Here is a 26,694-nt window from a genome sequence, read left to right as displayed (position 1 = left end):
GAACAGGCTAGCTGACTCCCCCACCTGTCTTCTCAGCTCCACTCAGCCTCCTAGGAATCAAGAGACACCCCCATCATTTCCTTGAAGGGCTCATTCAGAGCCCTTTAGCTTTACCATCTTGTCTCGCTGGCCCCTGTGCATCGAATGCCACCTCGGCTGCCTGGATCTCAAAAGCAAACCCTGCAGGATTCTGGCTGTGTCTCTCTTCCCTCCCACCCTGCCCCATCTGACTGTATCTTACATCTCTGCCAGGGGTCAAGTGTAACTTCCTGCCCCGTTTCAGCCTCTGCCTTTCGGACAACGACTCTCACATTCGCCCGTCAGTGTTTGCGCCAACGGCTGTTTACTGTGATCCTTATTCAAACAAGGCTAACATCTCAAGGTAAAGGCTGGGGAAAATGCCTAGATGCTGGAACTTGGGGTGCTAGCTTGAAGTGGTTTCCATCATATACAGGGTTTATAAACTGGCTCTCAGCACCTTCTCCCTCCCCGTATAAAATTGTTCCAGCACCCCTGGGAAAATGGCAAAAGATAAAATAAGAAAGGCCTAAATAGCATCTGGTCAGTTGCCTCATGAAGCCCCCAGTAAATCTGCTCTACATCCTGTCATGTGACCAAACGGCCAACAGGAAAGAGAGAACAGGTCATCCTCTGGGGCGGGTTATGGTACACTTCCATGTTCCTACCAAGTGCAATCCAGGGCATGTTGTATTTGACTCAACTGCAGGAGAACAGCTTTACCTGAGTTCTCCTGTAAACTGCCCCATGCCTGTTTCACTTTGTGCCTCATGTTTTGTATCAAAATTTTAGCACCATCCTAACGAAGGGGGAAAAGAAAGAAAGAAGGAAAACACCACCACCACCACCACAACAACAAAAAAACCCCTTCCCACTTGCAAACAAACTGAGCGTGGCTGGCAAAACCCCACAAACCTCTTTGCCAACAGATTGAAACTGGGACTTAGGTTCAGAATGATCATACCGTGTCTGGGATTTATTCGAATTCCCCGTCCGGATCTGTGACGCTTTCAGCTCCAGCCGTCCTGATTTAGGATCAAAGTAATCACAGCGCAATCCCTAATCATGGAGACCTGAGAACAGTGTGTCATGTGCCACTTTGGGAAATACAGGGGTAGGATAAAGGGAAGATAAATTCTCCATGGCATGGACAGAAGGTCCATGAAATTAAGGGGGGAAATGATTAAATTAATAGGCATCAGGTTTAAAACAAACAAAAGGAAGTACTTCTTCACACAGCGCACAGTCAGCCTGTGGTACTCATTGCCGAGTAATATTGTGAAGGCCAAAACAGTAACGAGGTTCAAAAAAGAATTAGATAAAAAGGCTAGGTCCATCAATGGCTATTAGTCAAGATGGTCAGGGACACAACCCCACGTTCTTGGTGTCCCTAAGCCTCTGACGGCCAGGAGCTGGGTCTGGATGACTGGGGATGGGTCATTCCATAATTTCCCCATTCTGTTCATTCCCTCTGAAGCATCTGGCGTCAGCCATTGTTGGAAGAAAGGATACTGGGCTAGCTGGTCCATTGGTCTGACCCAATGTGGCCGTTCTTAAGGTAAAACTGGGAAGAGGGGAATGAAGTGGTCCTGGGGAAAGGTGAGAATCCCTCTGTCTCACTAGGTTGCCCTCAAGTAACACAGAGGCTAACACAAACCATTTTTCTATCCCTGCCCGAATCCATTTATAATCTATTCAGTTATGTCGTTCTGTTTTATTAAAAAACAAAAAAGCCTTTGGGACGACCTGAAGCAAGTTAAGAAGAACTAGGGATGAGGCACAGTGTCCCCGAAGCAGGAACTCGGTGACTAACACTCACCCTGCTAATCAAGCTCAGTGTGGGTCTGGATTAGAAAACGGGGTGAAAGTTTGGCCAGGGTCAGAAGGAAATGCACTAGCTATCCCTGTCCACACTTTCTAATCTAAGAGAACACTCAGAGGCTGATGGTGGCGAAGCTGAGAGAGGATTCCTAGGCCTCTAGACTTTTCTAGGGATGCTACGAGGGGTACTAGGGAAAGCAGGCCCTGTCGATTTTTCATTGCAGAAAGAGCAGGGGCATGAATAATAGGGGAAATCATCTCCCTAACCCCATCCCTTCCACCTCCTCTTATCCCATGATCCCCAAATGCCTGATAGCCCCAGCACTCAGCTCCCCCTGCTTCTCAGCTCTAATATTTAATACTCCAGCACCATTCCCCAAACCCATCCCCCTTGATCTCTTAACCTTTGATCCCCTAGAGCCCAGCACCCTTGTAGATTTGGGGAGATGAGGAGTTACCAGCCCTCCAGGGACACTCACCCTGAAGGGAACAGCTCCAGGTCGGTGGAGGAGCCCAGCCCAGCGGCTGGTGGAAGATGGGGGTAGGGACAGTGGTCGAGAGTGATGGTGGGGCCTGGCCCAAGTGTCCTTCTCCTCATCTCCATGGCAGGGGGATCCCGGCTGGGAAGGGAAGGGAGAGGGGGGAACTTCAGCTAGGCAGAGAGAGTGTCTGGAGGAGTTTCTCTCTCTCTTTCCCCAACCCATGGCCCATCAGCTCAGCAGCCAGTGCTGCAGTAGGGAGGAGGGGCTGATGGGGGCTTCTCCTCCTCTGCCTGGTTTGCTTAGACCAGGCAAAGCCAGAGGGTCACTGACCAGCTGCTGCTAGATCCTCACCTCAGCGATGGGCAGCTGGACACTTGGGAGCCAAATGCCCCTAATATGTGTGGCAACAAGGAAACAGATTTTTTTTTTTTACATGGTAGCCAGCCCTAGTCAGGGCACTGGTAGAATCTCTCTCCTGTTGTCCAATAACTGCTTTGTCTAGGCTACAAAGTTTTCCTGGCATAACTAAGAGCGTGTGTGGGGAAATCACTCCCCCCCCCCGTCATGCTGGCAAAACTCCTGAGTGTAGACGCAGCTAGTGCGTCTGTGGGTTTAGCTAACCTCCTTCCGGAAGGCTTTTTAACTAGGTTGGCAGTATATTTCTGTTGGCTTGCGCTGCTTATCTACTAGGTGACCCTGCCATCCGAGCTATCCTGGCCAAGGCTCTGTAGGGTAGACAAGCCCATTAACTCTGCTTGAAGTATTTTCCACGCTCAGGATGTTTAAGAGGTATCTTCCCTGCATGGATTTGCTGAGGCCTAATATAAATCCGAACCCCAGTTGTAGCATTTCCCCCGTTCAAGGTTTCTCTCCTGTGTGGAGCTTCTTGTGCACGCTAAGGTTTGATCTCCGATTGAAGCTTTTCCCACAGTCGGGGCATTTATAGGGTTTCTCTCCTGTGTGGAGTCGCTGATGCACACTGAGGTTTGATCGCTGACTGAAACTTTTCCCACACTCAGTGCATTTATAGGGTTTTTCTCCCGTGTGGAGCCTCTTGTGTCTGTTCAGGGTTGAGTTTTGATTGAAACTTTTCCCACAGTCCACACAGGTATAGGGCTTCTCTCCCGTGTGGGTTCGCTGATGTGAAATAAGGGATGAGCTGTCACTATAGCTTTTCCCACAATCGGGGCATTTATAGGGTCTTTCTCCCGTGTGGAGCATCTGATGTTTCACAAGCTGCGTACTCCATCTGAATCTTTCCCCGCAGCTGGGGCACTGATAGGGTGTCTCTCTTGTGTGGATTCTCTGATGTAAGATAAGGGTTGAACTCCGCATGAAACATTTCCCACAGTCAAAGCATTTATAAGGGATCTCTCCTGTGTGGAGTCTCTGATGTGTAACCAGTTCTGAGCTCCACTTCAAGTTCTCCCCACAGTCCAAGCACGTATAATGTTTTTCTCTGGCATGGGTTATCATGGATGCATCTCCTGCATGGATTATTTTGTGCGTATTAAGCTGTGATCTCTGACCGAAACTTTTCCCACACTCGGTACATTTATAGGGTCTCTCTCCCGTGTGGATTATTGTGTGTGTATTCAGGTGCGATCTCTTACTGAAGCTCTTCCCACACTCGGTACATTTATAGGGTCTCTCTCCCGTATGGATTCTCTGATGAGAAATGAGGTTTACTCTCTGAATGAAGCTTTTCCCACACTCGGTACATTTAAAGGGTCTCTCTCCCGTGTGGATTCTCTGATGGGCAATGAGGTTTGAACTACGACTGAAGCTTTTCCAACATTCAGTGCACGTGTACTTTCTCTCTTCTGTCTGGATTTTCTGTTGGGCTGTGGTTTCCTTGGGATTACTGCATCCTCTCCTACAATTAACGGCTTTACCCGCTTCTTTCCCTTTGTGCCTCTCTGACTTGGGCTGATTCCCCCAGACTTTTCCCTGTTCAGCACTCTGGGAAAAATTCTCTTTGGATCTTCCCGATAACATCCTATGCAGTTCCTGTTCCTCAGGACATTCCTGCTGTGGATTCTCTTCCTTAATCTCACTCACTGAACCTTCACCTGCTGAAACAGAGAATCCAGACAGGAGTCACTCTCTGTGCTGGGGGGAAAGGAAATAAAGGAAATACAGGGGAACGCAAGAACCATTGGGAAGACCGAGAAAGGTAAAATGTATTAATCCAGCTATAATTTTTCCTTCTCGGAAGTGGTTACAACTGGATTATTCCTCCTCACCTCCCAAGCACGAAGGCTCTTTTTTGTCTTTAACCTCTCTGTTCATGATGTAGGTGGATCGGGGCAGAGAACTGACTGCCTCTCTGACTCCCCAGCCAACTTCCTCTTTGAGGAGACAAATTCTAAATGACGATGAATAATCATGAGCCATCTCCAGGCAGGATACGCTACCTAGGTACTCATCTGTTATACAAAAGATGAAGTCCCCATCGTCTAAATATGGCTAACAGGCTTTGCTCCCAGGTGTATCTATTTACATTTAGCTGTATTAAAACCCACATTGTTTGCACGCACCCAGTTTACAAAGTGATCCAGATTGCTCTGTATCAGTGACTTGGCCTCTTTATTATTTACCAATCCCCCCAATTTGCATGTCACTGGCAACCACTACCAGTGATGATTTTATGTTTTCTTCTAGGACATTGAAAAAAAAAAAAGCTAAATAGTGTAGGGACAAGAACTGATGCCTGCAGGACTGCACTGGAAATAGAGCCACTTGATGACAATTCCCTGTTTACAGTTACATTTCGAGATCTATCAGTTATCCAGTTTTTAAATCCATTTAACATGTGCCATGTTAATTTTATATCATTGTCGTTTTTTAATCAAAATGACATGCCGTACCAAGTCAAACGCCTTACAGAAGTCTAAGTATATCTTGATTTTAATAAAGCTTTTGACATTTCCCTAGTGTGCTTATGAGACTGTCTTGTGGTTAGATGAAATTACTATCAGCTGGGTGCACAACTAGTTCAAAGATCATACCCAAAGAGTAGCAATCAGTGGTTTGCTGTCAAACTGGTAGTAGGGTCCCACAGGAGTCAGTCCTGAATCCAGTACTATTCAGTATTTTTATTAATGACTTGGATAATGGAGTGGAACGTACGCTCATCAAATCTGCATATAACATCAAGCTAGGAGGGACTGCAAGCACTTTGGAAGACAGGATTAGAACTCAAAGCAACTTTGACAAGTTGGAGAATGGGTTTGAAATCAGCAAGATGAAATTCAGTACAGAAAAGTGCAAAGCGCTACACTTAGGAAGGAAAAATCAAACCCACAACTACAAAATGGGGAATAACTGGCTGGGTGGTCACACCATTAAAAAGGATCTGGTGGTTATAGTGGAGCACAAATTGAATATAAGTTGATGTTGTGGCTGTGAAAAAGACTAATATGATTCTGGAGTGTGTTATCGGGAATATTGTATGTAAGACATAAGGTCATTGTCCCGCTCTGCTCGACAATGGGGAGGCCTCACCTGGAATATTTTGTCCAGTTTTGGGCACCACACTTGAAGAAAGATGGTGGGAAAAATGGAGAAAGGCCAGAGGAGAATAATAAAAATGAGGATTAGAAAACCTGACCTATGGGCATGTTTAGTCTTGAGAGAAGAAGACTGAGTGGGGACCTGTTAACAGTCTTCCAATATGCTAAGGGCTGTTATAAAGAGTTCTCCATGTCCACTGAAGATCAGAGAATAAGTAATCATCTTAATCTGCAGCAAGGGGAATTTTGGTTAGATATTAGGAAAAATCTTTCTAACTATAAGAACAAGAACATAAGAATGGCCATACTGGGTCAGACCAAAGGTCCATCTAGCCCAGTGTCCTGTCTTCCAACAGTGGCCAATGCCAGGTGCCCCAGAGAGAATTAACAGAACAGGGAATGATCAAGTGATCCATCCCCTGTTGCCCATTCCCAGCTTCTGGCAAACAGAGGCTAGGGACACCACCATCCCTGCCCATCTTGGCTAATAGCCATTGATGAACCTATCCTCCATGAATTTATCTCATTCTTTTTTTAAACCTCTTATGGCCTTGGCCTTCACAACATCCTCTGGCAAGGAGGTCCACAGGTTGACTGTGCATTGTGTGAAGAAATGTTTCCTTTTATTTGTTTTATACCTGCTGCCTATGAATTTCATTTGGTGACCCCTAGTTCTTGTGTTATGAGAAGTAGTAAACAATACTTCCTTATCTACTTTCTCTAAACCAGTCATGATTTTATAGACCTCAACATACCTCCCCTTAGCCGTCTCTTTTCCAAGCTGAAAAGTCCCAGTCTTATTAATCTCTCCTCACACGGGAGACGTTTCACACCCCTAATCATTTTTGTTGCCCTTTTCTATACCTTTTACAATATAGAATAGTTAAATACTGGCATAGGCTTCTGAGGGAGGCTGTGGAATCCCCATCATTGGAGGTTTTTAATAACAGGTTAGATAAATACTTGTCAGGGATGGTCCAGGTATACTTAAGAACATAAGAACGGCCATACTGGGTCAGATCAAAAGTGCATCTAGCCCAGTATCCTGTCTTCCAACAGTGGCCAAAGCCAGGTGGCTTCAGAGGGAATGAACAGAACAGGCAATCATCAAGTGATCCATCCCCTGTCCGCAGAGCAGGGGGCTCAACTAGATGACCTCTCGAGGTCCGTTCCAGCCCTCCATGCCTATGTGTCTCTGAATCCCTAGAAAAGCCCAGATTTGTGGGCAGGTTCTAGGTTTGCCCAGGAAGTCCACGAACTCTCCTAAATAGTCATGCTCCAGAAGGAAAAAAACTGTGAGGTTCCAGGACAGGGGATGCAGGTTCAGTAGGAATGGGAGTTTGGGGAACCTGGAACAGACCTTTCCCCCATCCATGACGATCAAAGATGCTGATCTGATACATGGAGGAATATGAGAGACTTTGGGTACTGAATAACTAATTTCTAATTACCTGTCTGAGAGGTCAATGATTTAGTTCTTATTTGTATGTATCTAATTTGCATCTGCTTAGTCAGTTGATCTAGAGACGGCAGTTTAGCTCAAATTCTTTTAATCGTTAGAAGCCTTATGTTAGAGCCCTTCATAGGACTAGTGTAGATCTGCTGCCATAATAGTGGGAGTGGGATGAAAAAGAGTCCCATGCAGGACTCTACCTTATGTCATGAGCTCCTCAGGGCAGATACTGTCCTTCATGGGGGCTTAGTAAGCAACAAGCACCCAGTGGGCACTCCAGTAAACATACAGGACAAGTATAGCTGGGGGAAACCTGTTTGGTTGAATAGTTTATTCATTGGAAAATGCAGTTTCATTTGACCAGAAACTATCTGTGGACTTGTATCAAGTTTGGTGAATACTTTCAACCGACACCAAACACCTGAAATGTTGCAGAAATGGCTTAAACAGAACAATTTGCTACTACGAATGACAAGGAACAATCGCTGGGACCGGAAAGATGAGGGTGAATGAGTCTACATACCAGTTGGGAGGGCATTCATGTAGGGTGTGGGAGACCCTCTTCCAATGACTGTTTTCTGATGAGTAGAGAAGCTTCAACGGGAGAGACTGAGAGAAGCCTACATCAGAAGATCCCACAGCCCACTGATTATAGCACGTTTTCTGAAAGGTGGGAGACCCAAGTTCAAATCCCTTCTTCCCATCAGGCAGATGGAGGAACTGAACTGGTGCTGAGGGAATACTCTAGTTCAGTGGTTCTCAAACTTCACTGCACCATGACCCCTGTCTGACACGACACCCTCCCACCCCCAGACGGCAAGAGAGTAGATTGAGCCCCAGGCGGGGAAAATGAAGCCGAAAACACGGAGCGGGGTGTGGGCTGAAGTCTGAGCCGCACCTCCTAAAGCAGAAGCCCTCAGGCTTTGGCTTCAACCCCAGGTGGTGGGGCTTCGGCTTCGCTCCAGTCCCAGGTTTAACACCTGCCCCCGTGACTCCATTAAAACAGGGTCGTGTTGAGATCACGACCCATCATTTGAGAACCGCTGCCCTAGTCCCTGGGCTAAAGGTTGCCAGTTGTCCTCCTTCAGCCTCCCTCCCCCCCAGCTGTTTTGTGCAAGAAACAGCTTAGACACCTGAATCCAGGACAGGGGTTCCTGGTCGTGGATCACCAGCAGAAACAGATGTCTCCCTCCAGCCTAGGCGCCAAAGTCCCATCATAGGATGCAGCTCAGGACTCATCCCTCTCTACTGAGCATCTCCTCCATTGACTAATTTAGGCGGCTCCCCACCTAGCATGTTGGAGCAGAGGTGGGACGAGGCGGAGACAGAGAGACTGTTGGTGGCTTGGACAGCTCCACCTGCTGCTACTACATTTTGAAGCTAGAAGGAGAGGTTAAAAAAGGAAGGGAGACTCTGTGCTTGGAAGATGAGGTAGAATAAGCCAATCAAATGACCCGGGCAGCTGTGAGGGACACCTGCCATCAGGATACGACACTTGTTGGCTACAACCCAGACGTGGATGAGATGAGGCAACACCTTTTGGGGCGGGGAGGTGTTACAGTTCCCCCCTCCCCGCCCTCGTTTCGCTTAACAGGGGCTTTCTGTGTCCGAAACCGACAACTCACCCGTATGGGAGCCTCTTGGGATCTCCCCTTCCTCGGAGGTCTGGAGATCTGGGACCCACAGCTCTTCCCCTCGTTCCAGCTGGGTGATCAACTCAGGTTTGGGAACGGGGTTTCCTGCTCAGGGGGGTGAAACCAGGTGAGATCAGCGTGTGCCAGGTACTGGGAGAGTATTAGTCACAAAGCACATTCCCCTGATTTTAACCTGTGCTGGGGGGATGTGGAATCCAAGCCAACTGTGGTGCCCGCTGATCACTCAGTACTCACAGCGATTGTGAGAGCTCTGCCTTGTTTCCACTCTGTGTGCATAACAACAAGAACTTCACTGCCCCTCGGCCCAGATTCTGTCTGGGAAGCTCAGCCCTTAAAGGCACAGCCCCTAACACCACAGAGATGGGAACATGGCCTTCGAGCCTCCTTCGGTGAGGCACATCTTTGGGTGTGGTGGTGGTGGTGTGGGGCAGTTGTGCGTGTGACACTGCTTCCACCCCTGGAAAGCTTGAGGGATGGGGGTGAACTGGCATCCTCACTGCGTGGCGGGCTCCCCTGTCCCATGGGAGGGGTGCGCAGATGAAAGTCTCACACTGGGTCAGGAGACTGGGAAATCTAACTGACCCTGAAAGAACCTGAGCAGAAAAACTGGGCACATCACAGACCCCACGGCTTTTAATACCCGAGTGTACGGGAATCCCTTACCCAGCGAGGTCACCGTCTCGTAATTCTCCTGCATGACGTCCCTGTAGAGGGCTCTCTGAGCAGGGTCCAGCAGAGCCCCCTGCCCCTGGGTGAAATACACAGCCACCTCCTCGAAGGCCACCGACCCCTGAAACAACAAGAGACCCCACTCAGCACCTGCTGCCCCAGGCACAATCCTGCTAGTCACAGGGGAGGAGGGTCAATAAAATGGAAGCTTTGGGGGGTCATGGAGTAGCAGAATCCCACCCCTACCCTGCTCAGAGCAGCCAGGAGGCTTCAGGGAGGGGAGAAGGTGGGAGCTCCTTGTCCCTCTCAGACGATGGAGGGGGGCAGGGGCCTTCCCGTTCATCACACGCCCACTAGCCAGAGACTAATACAGGAGATGGAGCTCCCCAGCACGGTCCGGGGCAGCAGCTGGCGGTGACGGGACAAGGCCTCTCCCCTGGGTGCCCACTTCGTATTCCAGAGCAGCCCTGGCTAGTAGGTTCAGGCTCCAGTGCTGAGATTTTCTTAGCTCTGTCCCCACCCTGGGGAAATTCCCACTTCCTGACAACAGGGAAGTTCCCGTCCCAGCAAGTTTTCACATCCTGCCCTGCCCCCTTCTTCACCCTATTTCCTGTCCCGCTCCCAGACACCAACCCACCCGCAGCTCCCTGAAAATCCCCTACCTGAGCCGGTATCACTGCAGCCATTTCCCTGCCCCGGGCCCTGGGAGGATGGGACAAGCTGGTGGTTACTCTGCAGCCTGTCGGGGCGAGAGGGGCGATGGGGGAGGTTTCAGAAGGGGCTGGAGTCTTTCACATCCCCAATACTCCCCGGGCTCCTTCCCGGCAGACAGACGCTCTGGACCCTGCCCCACTGGGTCACTTTACTCCACTGTAGACCCGGCCCCTCCTCTCAGGACCGAAACCACCGAGACTTTTAAACCCTCCCAGGAAGAGAGACTTTGGCCCCAGGGCTAGAAAAGAGCAGAATCAATGACGCTGCATTTTGGAGCTTACACGGAGTCCAGACCTGAAGAACAGCTCACAAGCGTGACTCTCTCACCAACAGAAGTTGGTCCAATAAAAGATATCACCTCCTCCACCTTGTCTCTCTAGATTTGTTTAAGGCCATAAGGGAGTGAAACAGCTCAGAGCAACGGCCCCTGTATTTTTCTCATAAGTGATCCAGCCAAGGCCCCCACTTTCAGGCTTTGCCTTTCTTGGGTGGGAACGTCCCTCTCCCCTTCCTGGGGATTGTACCTGCCTGCACAATCCCCTGACTATACTGTGATATCCCCAGCCAAAAGCAGACCACCCCAGCATCTGCCCTCGGAGATGGTACGCAATGTGACTGCCACAGGTATAACTTTCCACACAGCTGTTTCTAAGCAAGCAGATTTAGAAAGCACATTAAATACAATTAAAAAAACCTACACACATGGTAATAAGCCTACCAGAGATCACTCCCTCGCTTCAGCAAAGGCTCTGGCTCGCTATTAGGCCTTCAGCTCCCACACAGGGCCTTTCCTTGTGGTAATAAGAAGCCCAGCACAGCTTCAACTCAGTCTTATGGGGCTTCAGGAGGCCAAAGTCCTTCCAGTACTTTCCTAAGGATTGGGACCTGGCCCGCCTAGAACCAGAGATCTTGTCTGTTTGCTGGGTCCTGAGACAGTTTAAAATCAGGTTCTCTCACCAAAAAATGTTCTTTGTTCCAATCTATGAGAGCACCTTCCCTCTTATCCCGTGGCAGCTTTCTTTGTGTAAGAGCCTTTGGTGAGTGACCTTGTCAAAGGCTTTCTGAAATCTAAATATGGTATATCCACTGGATCCCCTTTGTCCACATGCTTGTTGACCCTGTTCCAAGAATTCTAGTAGATTGGTGAGGCATGATTTCCCTTTACTAAAACCACGTTGACTCTTCCTCTTCCTGTTCATCTATGTCTGACAATATTGTTCATTATAGTATCAATCAGCTTGCCTGGTACTGAAGTCAGGTGTAGAGGCCTGTTAATTGTCAGGATCACCTGTGGAGCCCTTTTTAAAAATTGGTATCACATTAGCTATCCTCCAGTCATCTGGTACAGAAGCTGATTTAAATGATAGGTTACAGACTACAGTTAGTAGTTCTGCAATTTCACATTTTAGTTCCTTCACAACTCTTGGGTGAATCCCACCTGGTCCTGGTGACTTAGTGCTGTTTAATTTATCAATTTGTTCCAAAAACTCCTCTAATGCTATCTCAATCTGGGACAGTTCCTCAGATCTGTCACCTAAAAAGAATGGCTCAGGTTTGGGAATCTCCCTCACATCCTCAGCCATGGAGACCGATGCAAAGAATCCATTTAGTTTCTCTGCAATGGCCTTATCGTCCTTGAGTGCTCATTTAGCACTTCGACCATCCAGTGGCCTCACTGGTTGTTTAGCAGGCTGCCTGCTTCTGATGTACTTTAAAAAAAAAATTGCTATTACTTTTTGAGTCTTTGGCTAACTCAGGGATTCTCAAACTGGGGGTCAAGACCCCTCAGGGAGTCGTGAGGTTATTACATGGGGGGTCGCGAGCGGTCAGCCTACACTCCAAACCCTGCTTTTCCACCAGCACTTATAATGGTGTTAAATATATAAACAAGTGTTTTTAATTTATGGGAGGGGTCACACTCAGAGGCTTGCTATGTGAAAGGGGTCCCCGGTACAAAAGTTTGAGAACCACTGGGCTAACTGTTCCTCAAATTCTTTTTCGGCCATCCTAATTGTATTTTTACACTTCATTTGCCAGTGTTTATGCTCCTTTCTATTTACCTCAATAGGATTTAATTTCCACTTTCTAAAGGATGCCTTTTTGCCTCTCACTGCTTCTTTTACTTTGTTGTTTAGCTACGGTGGCTCTTTTTGGGTTCTGTTTTCTAACTCGGGGTATATATTTACGTTGAGTCTATTACGGTGTCTTTAAAAAGCTTCTACTCAGCTTGCAGAGATTTCACTTTTGGTGCCGTACCCGTTAATTTGTTTAAACTAACCTCCTCATTTGTGCATAGTTCCCCTCGCTGAAATTAAATGCTACACTGAAATGGAAGTACAATATTTATATTGCAACAGGTTTATTTTATAATGATATGGTAAAAATGAGAAAGGCGGCATTTTTTTCAGCACTCGTGGCTGTGACATTTTTGGATGTTTAGGTCTGATTTTGTAAGCAAGTGGTTTTTAAGTGAGGGGAAACTTGGGGGCATGCCAGATAGGGTGACCAGACAGCAAATGTGAAAAATCGGGATGGGGGCGGGGGGGTAATAGAAGCCTATATAAGAAAAAGGTCCCAAAATCGGAACTGTCCTTATAAAATCAGGACATCTGGTCACCCTAACGCCAGACAAATCAGCCTCCTGAAAGGGGGACGGTAGCGTGGAAAGCCACTGGACTAGATGACTGTCTCAGCCTATGATTCTATGAGTGTCTGTGAGTGTCTGTTACAGGAAGTAACTTAGAGCTAGTTTGTACCAACTATTGCTAAAAATAGGCACAAGCCCAGCTCCACATCCAGTGGAAAGCAGTGTGGCTCCAGCAGGGCCCGATCCTGGGCTGGTGTCAATCAGCTGCAAACGCACTGGACTCAAGGAGTCCAGATTCCATGTGGTGTGAATCGGCCATAGCTCCACTCTGACCTGGGGGGAGCCACCCCGCTTTGCACGAGCCGAGGGTGCAGCTGCAGGCCGGGGGAGCAGGGGTTGCAATGCGCACACACGCGCTTTGCACCGGTTCCCCAGGGGCGCCTGGCAATGGGAACATCCACGCCTAGCAAAGAGAAGTGCCGCTGGCAGGGAAAAAAGGGAGGAAGGCGCAGGCATCAACCCACCCCGCTGAGCTGATTTTTCAACCTTCAACTCCCCAGCCAACGGCACAGGGGGGTGGGGCGGGTTAACCGGAGTCTGCAGGGGGGAGGCTGTAACCTGGGTGGGGTGCAAAGGGAAGGTCTCGCTTACCTTCGCTCCAAGGGGTGTCCTCACTGGGGAGCAGGGGGCCGCTCAGCGGGGATCGTCCGGGGTCCCCCCTCCTTTGGTGGAAGTTCTGCTTCCCCAGGCCGGGGGGCGGGTGTCCGGGGCAGGTTGGGGTTTGCAAACTGGGGGATCTCGGGGGGGGGATGCTAATTCTGGATATTCACCTCGCCCGGCCGCAGCCACAGCTCGGGGGGGCTCCCGGAGCAGCAGCCTGGGCTGGGAAGGAGGGGGGTGCTCTTGCACGGGACAATGCAGCGCTCCCACCAAGAGCAACAAAGAGTTACTGTGCAGAGCAAATCACTTCCTGCTCCGGCGTGACGCCCAGCCCCCGCTGCTCCCGGCAGGGTCCTAGCGGCGAACCGATTGCGTTGCAAGCCGCCCTGGGCCTGAGCCTCCCGCCCCTGCCTCGCCTAGCCAGGGGCAGCCTCGCCCCAGCCCCCCCGTTTGCTGCTGCTGGGGATGCGGTGCTGGGTGACACTGGCCGCGGGTGCGAGTCGAGCGGTCGGCAGAGAGCCTGGCCTGGTGCAGCCGCTGCAAGGCCGCCCAGAGGATTCAAGGGGCCTGGGGCAAAGCAATTTTGGGGGCCCCTTTCACAAAAAAAAGTTGCAATATTATATTCTCGTGGGGGGGGGCCTGCGGCAAATTGCCCCACTTGCCCCCCGAGTTGCAAGCTGCCGCAGGTCTCCGTTTGCTGCTTGGCTGGGCCCGAACAGGCTCCTGCAAAGGGAGGATCTTTGGGGACCAGTGCTTCATTTGGGCCCTGGCACCTCTGGGTTTGGCAGGTCATAGCCCCGGCACCTCTGGGCTTGCAGCGTCAGTTATGGATGTTAAAAAAAAAATAAATTACAAAGTAAGCCCTGGCCTTGGCATCTGCAGAGGCTGCTCCCCTCTCTTGGGATGGCAAATAACAGTAAAGGGGTCAGGTCAGATGTGGGCAAAATCTGGGCTGGGTCTAAACTGACTGCACAGGAAGAACCGACAGCTGGAGGCAGGTGGTAGGAGGCAGGGCTGAGGCACTGCCAGGCAGTGGCAGATGGGGGTGAGGGGAAAGCCCCGGATGGGGCAGGGCAGAGGGGTCAAAGTTACCCCCAAATGGGGCCAGCCAGCTGCAATGGTTGCAAAAATAGGGTATGGGGATCATGTCGTTTGCCCTTGCTTCCCAGGGCTGTTTTCCTGAAGGCGCAGGACATCCTGGTTCTCCAGACAAGGCTGCTCTTCCCTACACGATGCATTGAGCTGTTAAAGGAGACTAGATTCAATGAAATAGTTTACCAAATAATAATAATAATAATGGTCTCCTGTGGTTTTAGCATTTAAAAGATTCCATCACCAGTTTGTATTTCTGTGCAAAGCCTAAGGTGACCAGAAGTCCCGATTTTATAGGGACAGTTCTGATATCTGGGGCTTTGTCTTTTATAGGCGCCTGTTACGCCCCATCCCGTCCCGATTTTTCACACTTGCTCTCTGGTCATCCTAGTAAAGCCCCAGAGCAATTCGCACATTTGTCTTTGCTGTTGTTCTGATGGCCTGAATTGAACGGCCTTTTTTGCTGTAACCCACTGCAAATGGGATTTTGCTCCTTTAAATTATTCACTTTTTTAAAATGCTATGTTTGGCCACTGTCAGAAGACAGGCTACTGGGCCAGAAGGGCCATTGGGCAGGGCTGGTGCTTTCATTTAGGCGACCTAGGCGGTTGCCTAGGGCACCAGGATTTGGAGGGGCGGCAATTCGGTGGCAGGGGGTCCTTCTGCGCTCCGGGTCTTTGGCACCAATTCTGCAGCAGGTCTTTCACTCGCTCCAGGACCCGCTGCCGAAGTGCCCCGAAGACCGGGAGCGCGGAAGGACCCCCCCGCCGCAGAATTGCCGCCAACAACCAGGAGCGTGGCAGGACCCTCGCCTAGGGCGCCAAAAACCCTGCCACCACTCCTGTATGGCCGTTCTTATTACTCTTCGCACTTTGTCATTTACCTTCGTTAACATTGTGCAGATGGATGGCCTTGTGCTATTTAATTTGTATTTTTAATAGTAAATCATTGAAAATATTAATAGTTGCTAGTAGCGTCAGCCATCACAAATCACAGAGTTTCTGGTCTAATGCTTCCTATTTATATTCTGACCCTAGTTTTTAATTCTAAATGTTCTTTCTTTCTTTGGGATCATATGAGTTCAAGGCTGGCTGATTTCCTGTGTTGGTGTCAAAATTTCTTCAGCTTCTTTTGATCTACCAAAAGGGATTGTCTTTGTCAACTGTTACTTGCTTCTCCATCCAGCACCCTAGTGCTTTTTCACGTCACCACGTGTGTAGAACTTGGCTCCCAGATATTCACTAGGCTAGTGGTGTTCAAACTTTAGCCACCCGAGGACCCCCATTATGGTTTAAAAATTTTTGGGGACCCCCAAGCCTCCCGCTCAGCCCTTGCTCTGCCCGCTTCTCCAAGGGGAGCCTCAGAAAAAAAAAGATGAGAATCCCTGGTCTATGCCTAGTTCACCGATTGGTGAAACTAAGGCCACATCTACACTACAAAATTAAGTCGACCGAACTTACGTCGGCAGACAGCCTCTGTGGTAATTCCATCGCTTGTGTCGGTGGTGCGTGTCCTCACCCGGAGCGCTTGTATCGAATGCACTGTCAGGGTGGGACAGCTCCTGACAGCTCATGACAGTAGAAGTAAGCAACGTAGTGTCTACAGCTACATCGACCATGACTCCGCCGCTTACGAAGGTGGTGTTGCTAAATCGGTGTAGAGTGGCACCTCAGTGGGAGCCAAATAGGGTCACCAGGTGTCCGGTTTTCGACCAGAACACCTGGTGGAAAAGGGACCCTGGTGGCTCCGGACAGCACTGCCGATCAGGTCGTTAAAAGTCCAGTCAGTGGTGCTGTGGGACTAAGGCAGGCTAGTCCGTACCTGTCTTGCCACCATGCTGTGCCCCAGAAGTGGCCAGTAGGTCCAGCTCCTGTGGTGGTGAGGAGACACGGGTACCAAGGCTAACGGGAGCTGCGGGGGCGGTGCCTGCAGGCAAGAGCAGCATGCAGAGCCGCCTGCGCTCCTAGGCCTAGGAGCCGGACCTGCTGGTTGCTTCTGGGGCATAGCACAGAGTCAGGACAGGCCACTGTACTGCTGACTGGGAGCCACCTGAGATAAGCCCATGCCTCAACCCCCTGCCCCAACCCTGAGCCCCCCCAACCCAGAGCCCCCTCCTGCACCCCAAACCACTCATCCCTGGCCCCATCCCAGAGCACACAGCCCCAGAAGGAGCCCTCACCCCCTCCCGCACTCCAACCCTCTACCCCAGCCCAGTGAAAGTGAGCGAGGGTGGGGGAGAGCGAGCCACTGAGGGAGGGGGAATGTAGTGAGCAGGACCTTGGGGAAGAGGTGGGACTAGGGTGTTCAGTTTTGCATGATTAGAAAGTTGGCAACCTTAGAGCCAAACTGAAGTGAGGACACTTCCCCAGCTAGGTTGGCTCAACGCAGCTTGCATCACACTAACCCTGTAGCTTACTTCTGGCCTAAGTTGCCTTGTCTGCACTTTGTTTTTGCAGTGGGACGGCTAAAGCATGTTAGTTACCCCATGGTAAAAACATACATGTTCTTAATAGGATCCACTGTGTTTTTCACACATCGAGACGTTGAATCCCTACTTCAAGTGCAAAAGTTAACAGCGTCTGAAGTTGCCAGTGTCTCACAAGAGGCGCCACACTGGGTCAGACCTGTGTCCTGTCTTCTAACAGTGGCCAATGCCAGGTGCCCCAGAGGGAACGAACAGAACAGGTGATCAAGTGATCCACCTCATCGCCCATTCCCAGCTTCTGGCGATCAGAGGGTAGGGACACAACCTTTCTGGGTTTTTTTCTATTCTGATGGGCCGCTCCTTCATGTCTCTCATGACATATATGTACAGCGACTAGCACAATAGGGCACTGGTCTTGGGCAGGACCTGGAGGTGCAGCTCAGAGACAAATCATCATGTTCTTAAATGAAAAGTGACACATATTCATGGGTGGCGGCAGGTATCACAGGCCAGGGGAGGCTAAGACTCCCCAAACAGCCAGGCGTGGCCCCGCCTATGCTCCGCCCTGAGGTCCCCTCCTGCTCTTCCCCTATGGGGCCAGCCGGCCAGCAGGCTGGGACTCGGGGCGGCTGGGGCACGGCTCCTCCGGCCACAGTGAAGGGCCTGCTAGAGGCGGCTCTAGACATTTTGCTGCCCCAAGCACGGAGGGTCCGCTGGTCCCGCGGCTTCAGCGGACCCTCCACAGGCGTGCCTGCGGGAGATCCACCAAAGCCATGGACCAGTGGACCCTCCGCAGGCGTGCCTGCGGGAGATCCACCGAAGCCACGGGACCAGTGGACCCTCTGCAGGCAAGTCGCTGAAGGGAGCCTGCCTGCCGCCATCGTGGCGACCGGCAGAGCGCCCCCCGTGGCTTGCCGCCCCAGGCACGTGCTTGGAGCGCTGGTGCCTGGAGCCACCCCTGGGGCCTCGGCCCTGGTGGGGAAGGGTGGTGGAAGGGGCGGGACCTCAGGCAGAAGGGGCAGGGCTGGGGGCTAGCCTCCTGGAACAGGTGGTTCACATGCCCTCCGTGCCCGTTTTTCGTTGTCCGTAAAAAACCAACGGGGAACAAATTGTGGCATGAGGATTAGGCCTAATAAAATGTGCATGCACGCACACGCACACACACACACACACAAGCTTAGGACACTCACACACACACCAGCTTGGGTGGAAAAAGCACACCTCCAAGACACTTCCTTGACAGCCTCTGAATCTATTCAAGGCCATTTCTACTCATAATTCAAGACTAAGGACACTGGGAGTTTGAGAAACTAAATTCTACTTTATAATTTCAAAGCAACCAATAAAAAGCTCCCCTCTACCCAATGCCCAGCTCAGCGCAGAGCATTTCAGCAGCCCAGGACAGTGCTGCTCCCAGCTCCCGCTGGCCTCAGCAACAGAGCCAACGTTTTACAGCGGGCAGAAAAGTGCAGAATCTCTGGGAGAGACGTCGGGATCTAGTCACAAATGCTCCAAGAACAGGAAACCCAGGGAAAGGGGTTTCATGGGAGCCAGAGACTGGCGTAAACTGACAGCAGCATCAGCATCTCCAGTCCCAGCCGAGGCTTTGGGTGGGGCAGAGACAGTCTCCCCCCACAGGATGCAGTGCTAGACGGGAAGGGGTGACCAGGTGGGCTGTCGGGTGGCTTGTCTCTCCGGCCTCGAAGGTGGAGGCAGACCTGTCTTCAAGGTTAGTCAGACCTACTGATGTCCCCTGCTTCCTCCTCAGCTCTGCACAGCCTCATTCTCTGAGGAATCAGAAGACCCTCCCTCCACATCACTTAACTTGAAGCATCATTCGTTGCCCTTTAGGAGTCAGGGATGGCTTCACCCGCTGCCCAGGTGGCATTTCCTGGCTCTCTCTGGCCCAGGTGCAGCGAGTTAACAGTTCTCAGCCTCAGCTCTCTGGCTCTCCAGGGCAAATCTTACCGTTCCCCCATCTCCCGCCTCCCACCCTGACTGGATCCCTTGGCGCTGCAGGGATCGATCAACAGCTTCCTTCTCCGTATCACTTGCTGCCTCTTGAACTGCGACCCTCACAGTCACTCATCAGTGTGTATGTGGATCCTTATTTATAATTGTCATTGTTCAAACAACCCTAAGGGCACATGGCGAAGGGTGGGGAAGCAATTAAAAAAACAAATGAGAAAGGACTATTCTGGCAAATGTTCAGTTGGCAGAGGCAGGTATCCAATAAATCCGTTGTACATCCTACCAAGCCAAACTAATATCCAAGTATATGATCCAAACGTCTTCAGGAAAGAGAGAAACCCAAAAGTACAAGCGATGAAAATCCAATTTCAAGTTCACATCAGTTGAAATCCAAGAGCATGTCGCATCTGACTCAAATACAGGAAACCAATCTGGCCCGTGTTCCTTTTTAAACTGGCTACACCTCCTTCGCTTTGTGCCTCATCGGTTGTATTGTTGACAACATTTTAGCACCATCATAATGAAAGGAAAACTAAAAATCCCCCAAACTTCCTGTCTGCAAACAATTTGAACTTTGCAAGGAAAAAAGCCCAGAAGCAGAAGCCATTTTATCAACAGATGGAAACTGGGATTTCAATTCGGAAGGATCACACCCGTGTCTGGGATTCAACTGCGTTCCTCTTCCAGATCTGTGACACTTTCATCTCCAGCCCCGAGTCTGATTTAGGATCAAAGTGCATGGAGAGCCAACACTTTGGGAGGTGGAAGGGTGGAATGTGGGGAGGATAAACAATCTGTGAACTAATAGGGGGTGGGGAATCAACATGGTGAGGAAGGAAATTTCTTTGACTCATCCCATCACCCTCCAGTAACCCACAGGCTGAGTCAATGCATTTTTCTGTCCCCGTTCCAGCTATTTTAGAATCTATTCAATTCTGCTTCATAAAATTCAAAAGGTAGAAACATAAATTCTCCTCAGCGCAAGCCAGAGCGAGGTGAGAATCTCTTGAAATGACACAATCTGTCCCGACAAAGGGGAACTCGGTGCCTGTAACCATCACATCTCTAAAGGAGGTGCTACTATAAATGAGATCACAGAATCATAGAAGGTTAGGGTTGGAAGAGACCTCAGGAGGTCATCTAGTCCAACCGCCTGCTCAAAGCAGGACCAATCCCAACTAAATCTTCCAGCCAGGGCTTTGTCAGGCCGGGCCTTAAAAATTTTGAAGGATGGAGATTCCACTACTTCCCTAGGTAACCCATTCCGGTGCTTCACCACCATCCTAGTGAAATAGTGTTTCCTAATATCCAACCTAGACCTCCCCCACTGCAACTTGAGACCATTGCTCCTTGTTCTGTCATCTGCCACCACTGAGAACAGCCTAGATCCATCCTCTTTGGAACCCCCCCTTCAGGTAGTTGAAGGCTGCTATCAAATCCCCCCTCACTCTTCTCTTCTGCCAACTAAATAAGACCCGGTTCCCTCAGCCTCTCCTCATAAGTCATGTGCTCCAGCCCCCTAATCATTTTTGTTGCCCTCCACTGGACGCTCTCCAATTTGTCCACATCCTTTCTGTATTGAGGGTCCAAAACTGGGTGCCATACTCCAGATGTAGCTTCACCAGTGCCGAATAGAGGGGAATAATCACTTTCCTGGATCTGCTGGCAACGCTCCTACTAATGCAGCCCAATATGCCATGAGTCTTCTTAGCAACAAGGGCACACTGCTGACTCATATCCACTGTCCACTGTAACCCTCAGATGTTCAGGCTCAGTCAGGAACAATGGCTAAAGTTTGACCCGGATCAGAGGGAAACATGCTCGCTAACCCCAGTTGAACCCAGACCACATTTCCTAGCCCCAGAGACTGATGCTGCCAGGGCTGAGGTGGGATTCCTAGGCCTCTAGCCTTTTTTAGGCCTCTTTCAAGGGTTGTATGGAAATCAGTCCCCGTCAATGCCTGAGCGTGGAGGGGGGCGGGGCAGAAGGGGTGAACAACAGGGAGCAGAATCTCTCTAAGCCCATCCCTTCCCTCCCCTCTTACTCCATCATCTCCAAACACTAGCTAGTGCCAGCCTAGAGCCCTGCCTGGTTCCTATCTACACAAGCGCCAAGCTTTCAGTCTCCCAGTTTACGGGTCTCCTAATATTTAATTCCCCAGAACCCAGCGCCCTGGGGGCCTGGTAGAGGGGAGTGGGCACATTGTCAGCGGTCAGGTCCACGTCCCTTGCAGGGAACAGCTCCAGGTGGTGGGCGGCAGCGGATGAATTGCTTGATGATCACCTGTTCTGTTCATTCCCTCGGGGACACCTGGCATTGGCCACTGTTGGAAGACAGGATACTGGGCTAGATGGATCTTTGGTCTGACCCAGTCTGGCTGTTGTTATATAGGCAAGTGGGGAGCCCAGCCCAGGGGCTGGGAGAAGATAGGGGGTGGAGACGTGTGTGTAGAGTGAAGGTGGGGCCTGGCCCAAGTGTCCTTCTCCTCATCTCCATGGCAGGGAGATCCCGGCTGGGAGGGAAAGGGGGGGGGACTTCAGCTAGGCAGAGGGGACGGCTGGAGGAGTTTCTCTCTCTCCCCTCCCCGACCTGGGGCCCATCAGCTCAGCAGCCAGGGTTGCAGCAGGGAGCGGGGGCTGATCGGGGCTTCTCCTCCTCTGCCTGGGGTTTGCTTAAACCGCAGAGCCAGAGGGTCACTGATGAGCCGAGGTTTGGCTGCTGCTCTGTCCTCACCCCAGCGATGGGCAGCTGGATGCTTGGGAGCCAAATGCCCCTGATACATGTGGGAATTAGGACACTGGTTTGGCACTTGTAGAATCTCCTGTGTGAAGTCTCTGAGGTCTGATATCAGTTTAGTCTGTGCTACAAACATTTTGCAGGCAGAGTTATGAACATAAGAACATAAGCATGGCCAGACTGGGTCAGATCAATGGTCCGTCTAGCCCAGTGTCCTGTCTGCTGACCGTGGCCCCAGAGGGAATGAACAGAACAGGGAATCTTCCAAGTGATCCATCCCCTGTCGCCCATTCCCAGCTTCTGGCAAACAGAGGCTAGGGACACCATCCCTGCCCGTCCTGGCGAATAGCCATGGATGGATCTGTGTTGGCGAGCAGTGTGACAAAATCATACACCCCTAGACAGCCTAGTTATCTTGGCAAAAAATCCCAGTGTAAGCACAGCTAGTGCTTCTGTGGGCTTAGCAAACGTCCTTCCAGGAGGTGATTTAGCCATTTCAGCAGATCTCCTTCTGTTGGCTTAAGCTGCATCTCCACTAGGACACTCTGCCAGTGGAGATATACCAGCCAAGGCTCTGCAGTGTAGACAATTCCGTTAACTCTGAAGGATTTTCCATGGTAAGGACATTTAAGAGGTATTTTCCCTGTATGGATTTGCTGATGGCTGGCACAATCAGATCCCAAGTTATAGCTGCTCTAGGGTGACAAGATAGCAAGTGTGAAAAATTGGGACACAGGTAGAGGGGTTAATAGGCACCTATATAAGACAAAGCCCCATATATCATGACTGTGCCTATAAAATTAGGACATCTGGTCACCCTAAGCTGCTCCCACATTCAAGGTTTCTGGGCCATGTGAAGTCTCTGATGCGTGGTAAGGTTTGAACTCTGATTGAAACGTTTCCCACAGTCGAGGCATTTATAGGGTTTCTCTCCAGTGTGGGTTCTTCTGTGCCTAATAAGGGTTGAGTTCTGGTGGAAGCTTTTCCCACAGTCAAGGCATTTATAGGGTCTCTCCCCCGTGTGGATTCTCCGGTGCGAAATAAGGGTGGAGCTGTCACTGAAACTTTTCCCACAGTCCAAACATTTATATGGCTTCTCTCCCGTATGGAAGATCTGATGCTTAATAAGCTGTGAGCTCCAGTCAAAACTTTCCCCGCAGTCTAAGCATTTATAGGGTCTCTCTCTCGTGTGGATTCTCTGATGCGAAATGAGGTTTGAGCGGCAAATGAAACTTTTCCCACAGTCCGTGCACGTGTAGGGCCTCTCTCCTGTGTGCAGTCTCTGGTGCGTCATAAGATCTGAGCTCTGATTAAAGTTTTCCCCACAGTCGGGGCATTTGTAGGGTCGGTCTCCCGTGTGGAGTCTTTGATGCGTAATAAGGTTGGAGCTCTGATTGAAGCTTTTCCCACACTCGATACACTTATAGGGTCTCTCTCCAGTGTGGATTCTCCGATGAGAAATCAGATTGGAGGTTTGACTGAAGCTCTTCCCACACTCCGTACATTTATAGGGTTTCTCTCCCGTGTGGGTTCTCCGATGAGAAATCAGGTTTGAGCTCCGATTGAAGGTTCTCCCACATTCAGTGCACGTGTTTTTTCTCTCTTCTGCATGGATTCTCTTCTGGGCTGAGGTTTCCTTGAGGCTTTTATATCCTTCCTCGCAATTAAGAGTCTTAGCCACTCTTTTCCTCGGTTGTTTGCCCAGCCGCTTTTTTGACTTGTGCTGTTTCCCCCAGATTTTTCCCTGCTCACAACTCTGGGGAAAATTCCCCTTGGATCTTTCTGACAAGGTCCCGTGAGATGCCACTTGCTCAGGACCTTCCCGCTGTAGATTCTCCTCCTTTTTGTCATTCTCCATCCCATCACCAACTGGAATAAAGAGAAAGAATTCAGACATGAATCATTTCCCATGCTCGAGTGAAAGGAAAGAATGAGGAAGAGTGAAGAGGGGAAACACAAGTGTTGGGGAAATTGAGAAAGGTAAAATTTATTGAATGATCTGTAATTGTCCTGTCTCTGAAGTGGGCACCAGGAGCTCCATGATCCATTATAACTGGGTTACATCTCCACATCATCCAAGCATAGAGGGGATGATGTGTGTGAAAGACAGACAGAAAGTAGTAGTGGTAGAAGAAGAGCCATCACTCTTGAAAGATGAGGAAGAATAACCCTGTTGTGGTTGATCCCAGAGCAGGGGAATATGATCCTACATCTGTCAGCCAGGGTGGGGGGGTGGGAAGCCAAACGTGACATCCACCATGATGATACAATTGATTAGGCCACGCTGATGACTGCCTAGAAAGGAGAACTGCGGAAAGGGATCTGGGGGTCACAGAGGATCACAAGCTAATTATGAGTTAACAGTGTAACCCTGTTGCAAAAAAAGCAAACATCATTCTGGGATGTATTAGGAGGAATGCTGTAAGCAAGACACGAGAAGTACTTCTTCTGCTCTACTCCACGCTGATACAGCCTCAGCTGGAGTAGTGTGTCCAGTTCTGGGCACCACATTTCAGGAAAGATATGGACTAATTGGAGAAAGTCCAGAGAAGAGTAACAGAAATGATGAAAGGTCTAGAAAACATGATCTATGAGGGAAGATTGAAAAAATTGGGTTTGTTTAGTTTGGAGAAGAGCAGACTGAGAGGTGACATGATACTAGTTTTCAAGTACATAAAAGGTTGTTACAAGAAGGAGGGAGAAAAATTTTTCTCCTTAACCTCTGAGGACAGGACAGGAAGCAATGGACTTAAATTTCAGCAAGAGCGGTTTAGGTTGGACATTAGGAAAAACTTCCTGTCAGGGAGGTTAAGCACTGGAATAAATTGCCAAGGGAGGTTGTGGAATCTCCATCATTGGAGATTTTTAAGAGCAAGTTAGACAAACACCTGTCAGGGATATTTAGTCCTGCTGTGAGTGCAGGTCCCTTTGCATCCTATGACACCTGCTGGCCACAGCCCTGACATGGGTGAGATGAGGCAGAACCGGGGGAAGCTCATTCACAACGTTTGTGGGAGTTCCCACTTTTTGCTTCACTCTCTGATGGCTTCTATGTCAGTTTGATTGATTCCTCATCTGTTCGGGCACCTCTCGTAATTTCCCTTTCCTTAAAGCCCTGGAGATCTGGGACCCACGACTCTTCCCCTCATTCTAGCCGGGCGATCAGGCCAGGTTGGGGGCATGGAGAATCCTGCTCAGGGGGTGAAATCAGACAAGAAAAGGGTGTGTCAAGCATTGAGAGAGTGTTTGTCACAAAGAACATTCCTCGATCTTAACCTGGCCCTGCTCTGGGCTGGTGGGACGTGGAATCTGAACAGAGCAGCGCAAGGTTCCTAAAAGTGTGTGTGGGGGGCACCAATACCTGACCCATGGCCCTGCACCCGAGATGTCCCTTCCCCCTGAGGCCCCACCCCTTCCCTTGAGGCCCTGCCCCACCCCACCCCTTCTCTTCAAGCTCCATCCTTGCACCACCCATTCCCCTGAACCCCTGCCCTCGTATCACCCCCTTCTGCCAGAGCCCCCATGCTGCCTCTTCCCCCAAGACCCCACCTCCCGCTTGCTCCTTTCTGCCCTCCCCTTGTTGCTCACCCTTATGGCCGCTAAAAAGTGGGAGGGCATAGCTCCCTGGCCGCCTCTGTTCTGGTGCCCCAACCATGGTCACTGAGCCCCCTTGGGACGGGAAGGAGGGAGATGTGCCTTTGACAGATTTGGAGCTGCTCTGTAATAAGTTATGAATATTATATGTTCTCTTTTTCTGACCATTGTAAGGGTGGTGGCTGCAAGACTACAAGGCTGTTTGCAGTCACAGTATTCGCTGCTGCTCCCCAGTTCCCGAAGGGAAGAATCGCGGGTCTATTTCTAACCCTCAAGAGCCCAGAGCCCTGCCCAGGAATGGAGCTAGTCCCAGGAAGGGAGGGGAAGAGGGATTCTGTGTATGAATGAGAATTCAGGCAGGCAGGTCAGGACAGTTCTTCTGACACCTTGAGATCTGGAGGGGATGAGGATAAATGAGCATCTCCACTGGGTTTCGGACTCCTCCATCCTATGGGACGGGGTGTGGAGATCTGTCTCTCTCACTCTGGATCTGAGGATTATCAGGCCCCTGCCCCTGAAATTGAAGTGGCCAGGGAAGACCAGGAGAAGAAGCTGATCTGGCCACGTCCCAAACCCCTGAGCTTCCAATAACCAAGGTTACAGGAACCCCTTACCCAGCAAGGCCACCTTCTCGTAGTTCTCCTGCATGATGTCCCTGTGGAGGGATCTCTGACCAGGGTCCAGCAGAGCCCCCTGTCCCTGGGTGAAATACACAGCCACCTCCTCGAAGGTCACCAGCCCCTGAAACAACAAGAGTCCCCCACTCAGCACCTGCTGCCCCAGCCACAATCCCACTAATCACAGGGGAGAAGGTCCATAAAATGGAAGCTCTGGGGGAGGAGGGGGCAGAATAGCAGAATCCCACCCCCACCCTGCTCAGAGCAGCCAGGAGATAAGGGTGGGGAGAAAGAGAGAGCCCCTTGTCCCCCGCAGCAGATGGTGGAGGGTCTTCCTGTTTATCACACACCTACTAGCCACAGGCTGATACAGGAAGTGTAGCCTGCGGAGAACTGGGAATACCAATCATACCATATTTCCTCTCATACATAAGCATCTCCACGTCCTCTTATTTATCACCTAGGGTCCTCGCATTAGAAGATAGACAATCTTTTTTTTTTTTTAACTGTTACATATATGTCTCTTTGCATTTGGATTTGTCAGACCTATGATCACTTGAGGCTGCTTTACAAGCTTTGGTATTGGTACCATGGTTGCCCTGTTATCCCCCTCCCACTTGCTGGTTAGTTTAAACCCCTCACAGTTGTTCTATCAGTTCATCTGGAATCCAGGAGTTCAGTGACC

At 50.3% G+C, this 26,694-nt stretch overlaps 2 protein-coding genes and 1 long non-coding RNA gene across 4 annotated transcripts in view; all 3 read right to left on the bottom strand.

Moving 5' to 3' along the window:
- Positions 1 to 1,350: 1,350 nt before the first annotated feature.
- The window catches only part of LOC115640774 (putative zinc finger protein 66), a 687,485-nt gene continuing 662,141 nt past the window's right edge, over positions 1,351 to 26,694 (bottom strand). Inside the window, exons 3-4 of one of the 2 annotated variants that reach the window (XM_030543762.1) lie at positions 8,915 to 9,028; positions 1,351 to 4,393 (exon numbers count right to left, since the gene is read on the bottom strand). In XM_030543762.1, coding sequence (XP_030399622.1) covers positions 3,180 to 4,393; positions 8,915 to 9,028 — 1,328 coding nt within the window. In that variant the 3' untranslated portion in view covers positions 1,351 to 3,179. Of the gene's footprint in view, positions 4,397 to 8,914; positions 9,029 to 26,694 lie in introns of both variants that reach the window. The other variant, XM_030543761.1, reaches the window with a different exon arrangement.
- On the bottom strand, positions 9,694 to 13,891 carry LOC115640945. Its single transcript, XR_003997974.1, has 3 exons — positions 13,566 to 13,891; positions 10,276 to 10,352; positions 9,694 to 9,734 (listed from the first exon to the last, which is right to left on the bottom strand). It is a non-coding gene; the product is annotated as an uncharacterized LOC115640945 (long non-coding RNA).
- Positions 22,085 to 26,694, bottom strand: part of LOC115640677 (zinc finger protein 271-like) — a 51,905-nt gene continuing 47,295 nt past the window's right edge. The window contains exon 7 of the mRNA XM_030543552.1: positions 22,085 to 23,400. Coding sequence (XP_030399412.1) covers positions 22,634 to 23,400 — 767 coding nt within the window. The 3' untranslated portion in view covers positions 22,085 to 22,633. The remainder of the gene's footprint in view (positions 23,401 to 26,694) is intronic.

This window comes from Gopherus evgoodei, unplaced genomic scaffold (genome assembly GCF_007399415.2).
Source record: "Gopherus evgoodei ecotype Sinaloan lineage unplaced genomic scaffold, rGopEvg1_v1.p scaffold_32_arrow_ctg1, whole genome shotgun sequence".
NCBI classification, from domain to species: domain Eukaryota; kingdom Metazoa; phylum Chordata; order Testudines; family Testudinidae; genus Gopherus; species Gopherus evgoodei.
Note: the sequence above shows the minus strand (reverse complement) of the source record. Positions and strands in the feature narration are given on the sequence as shown.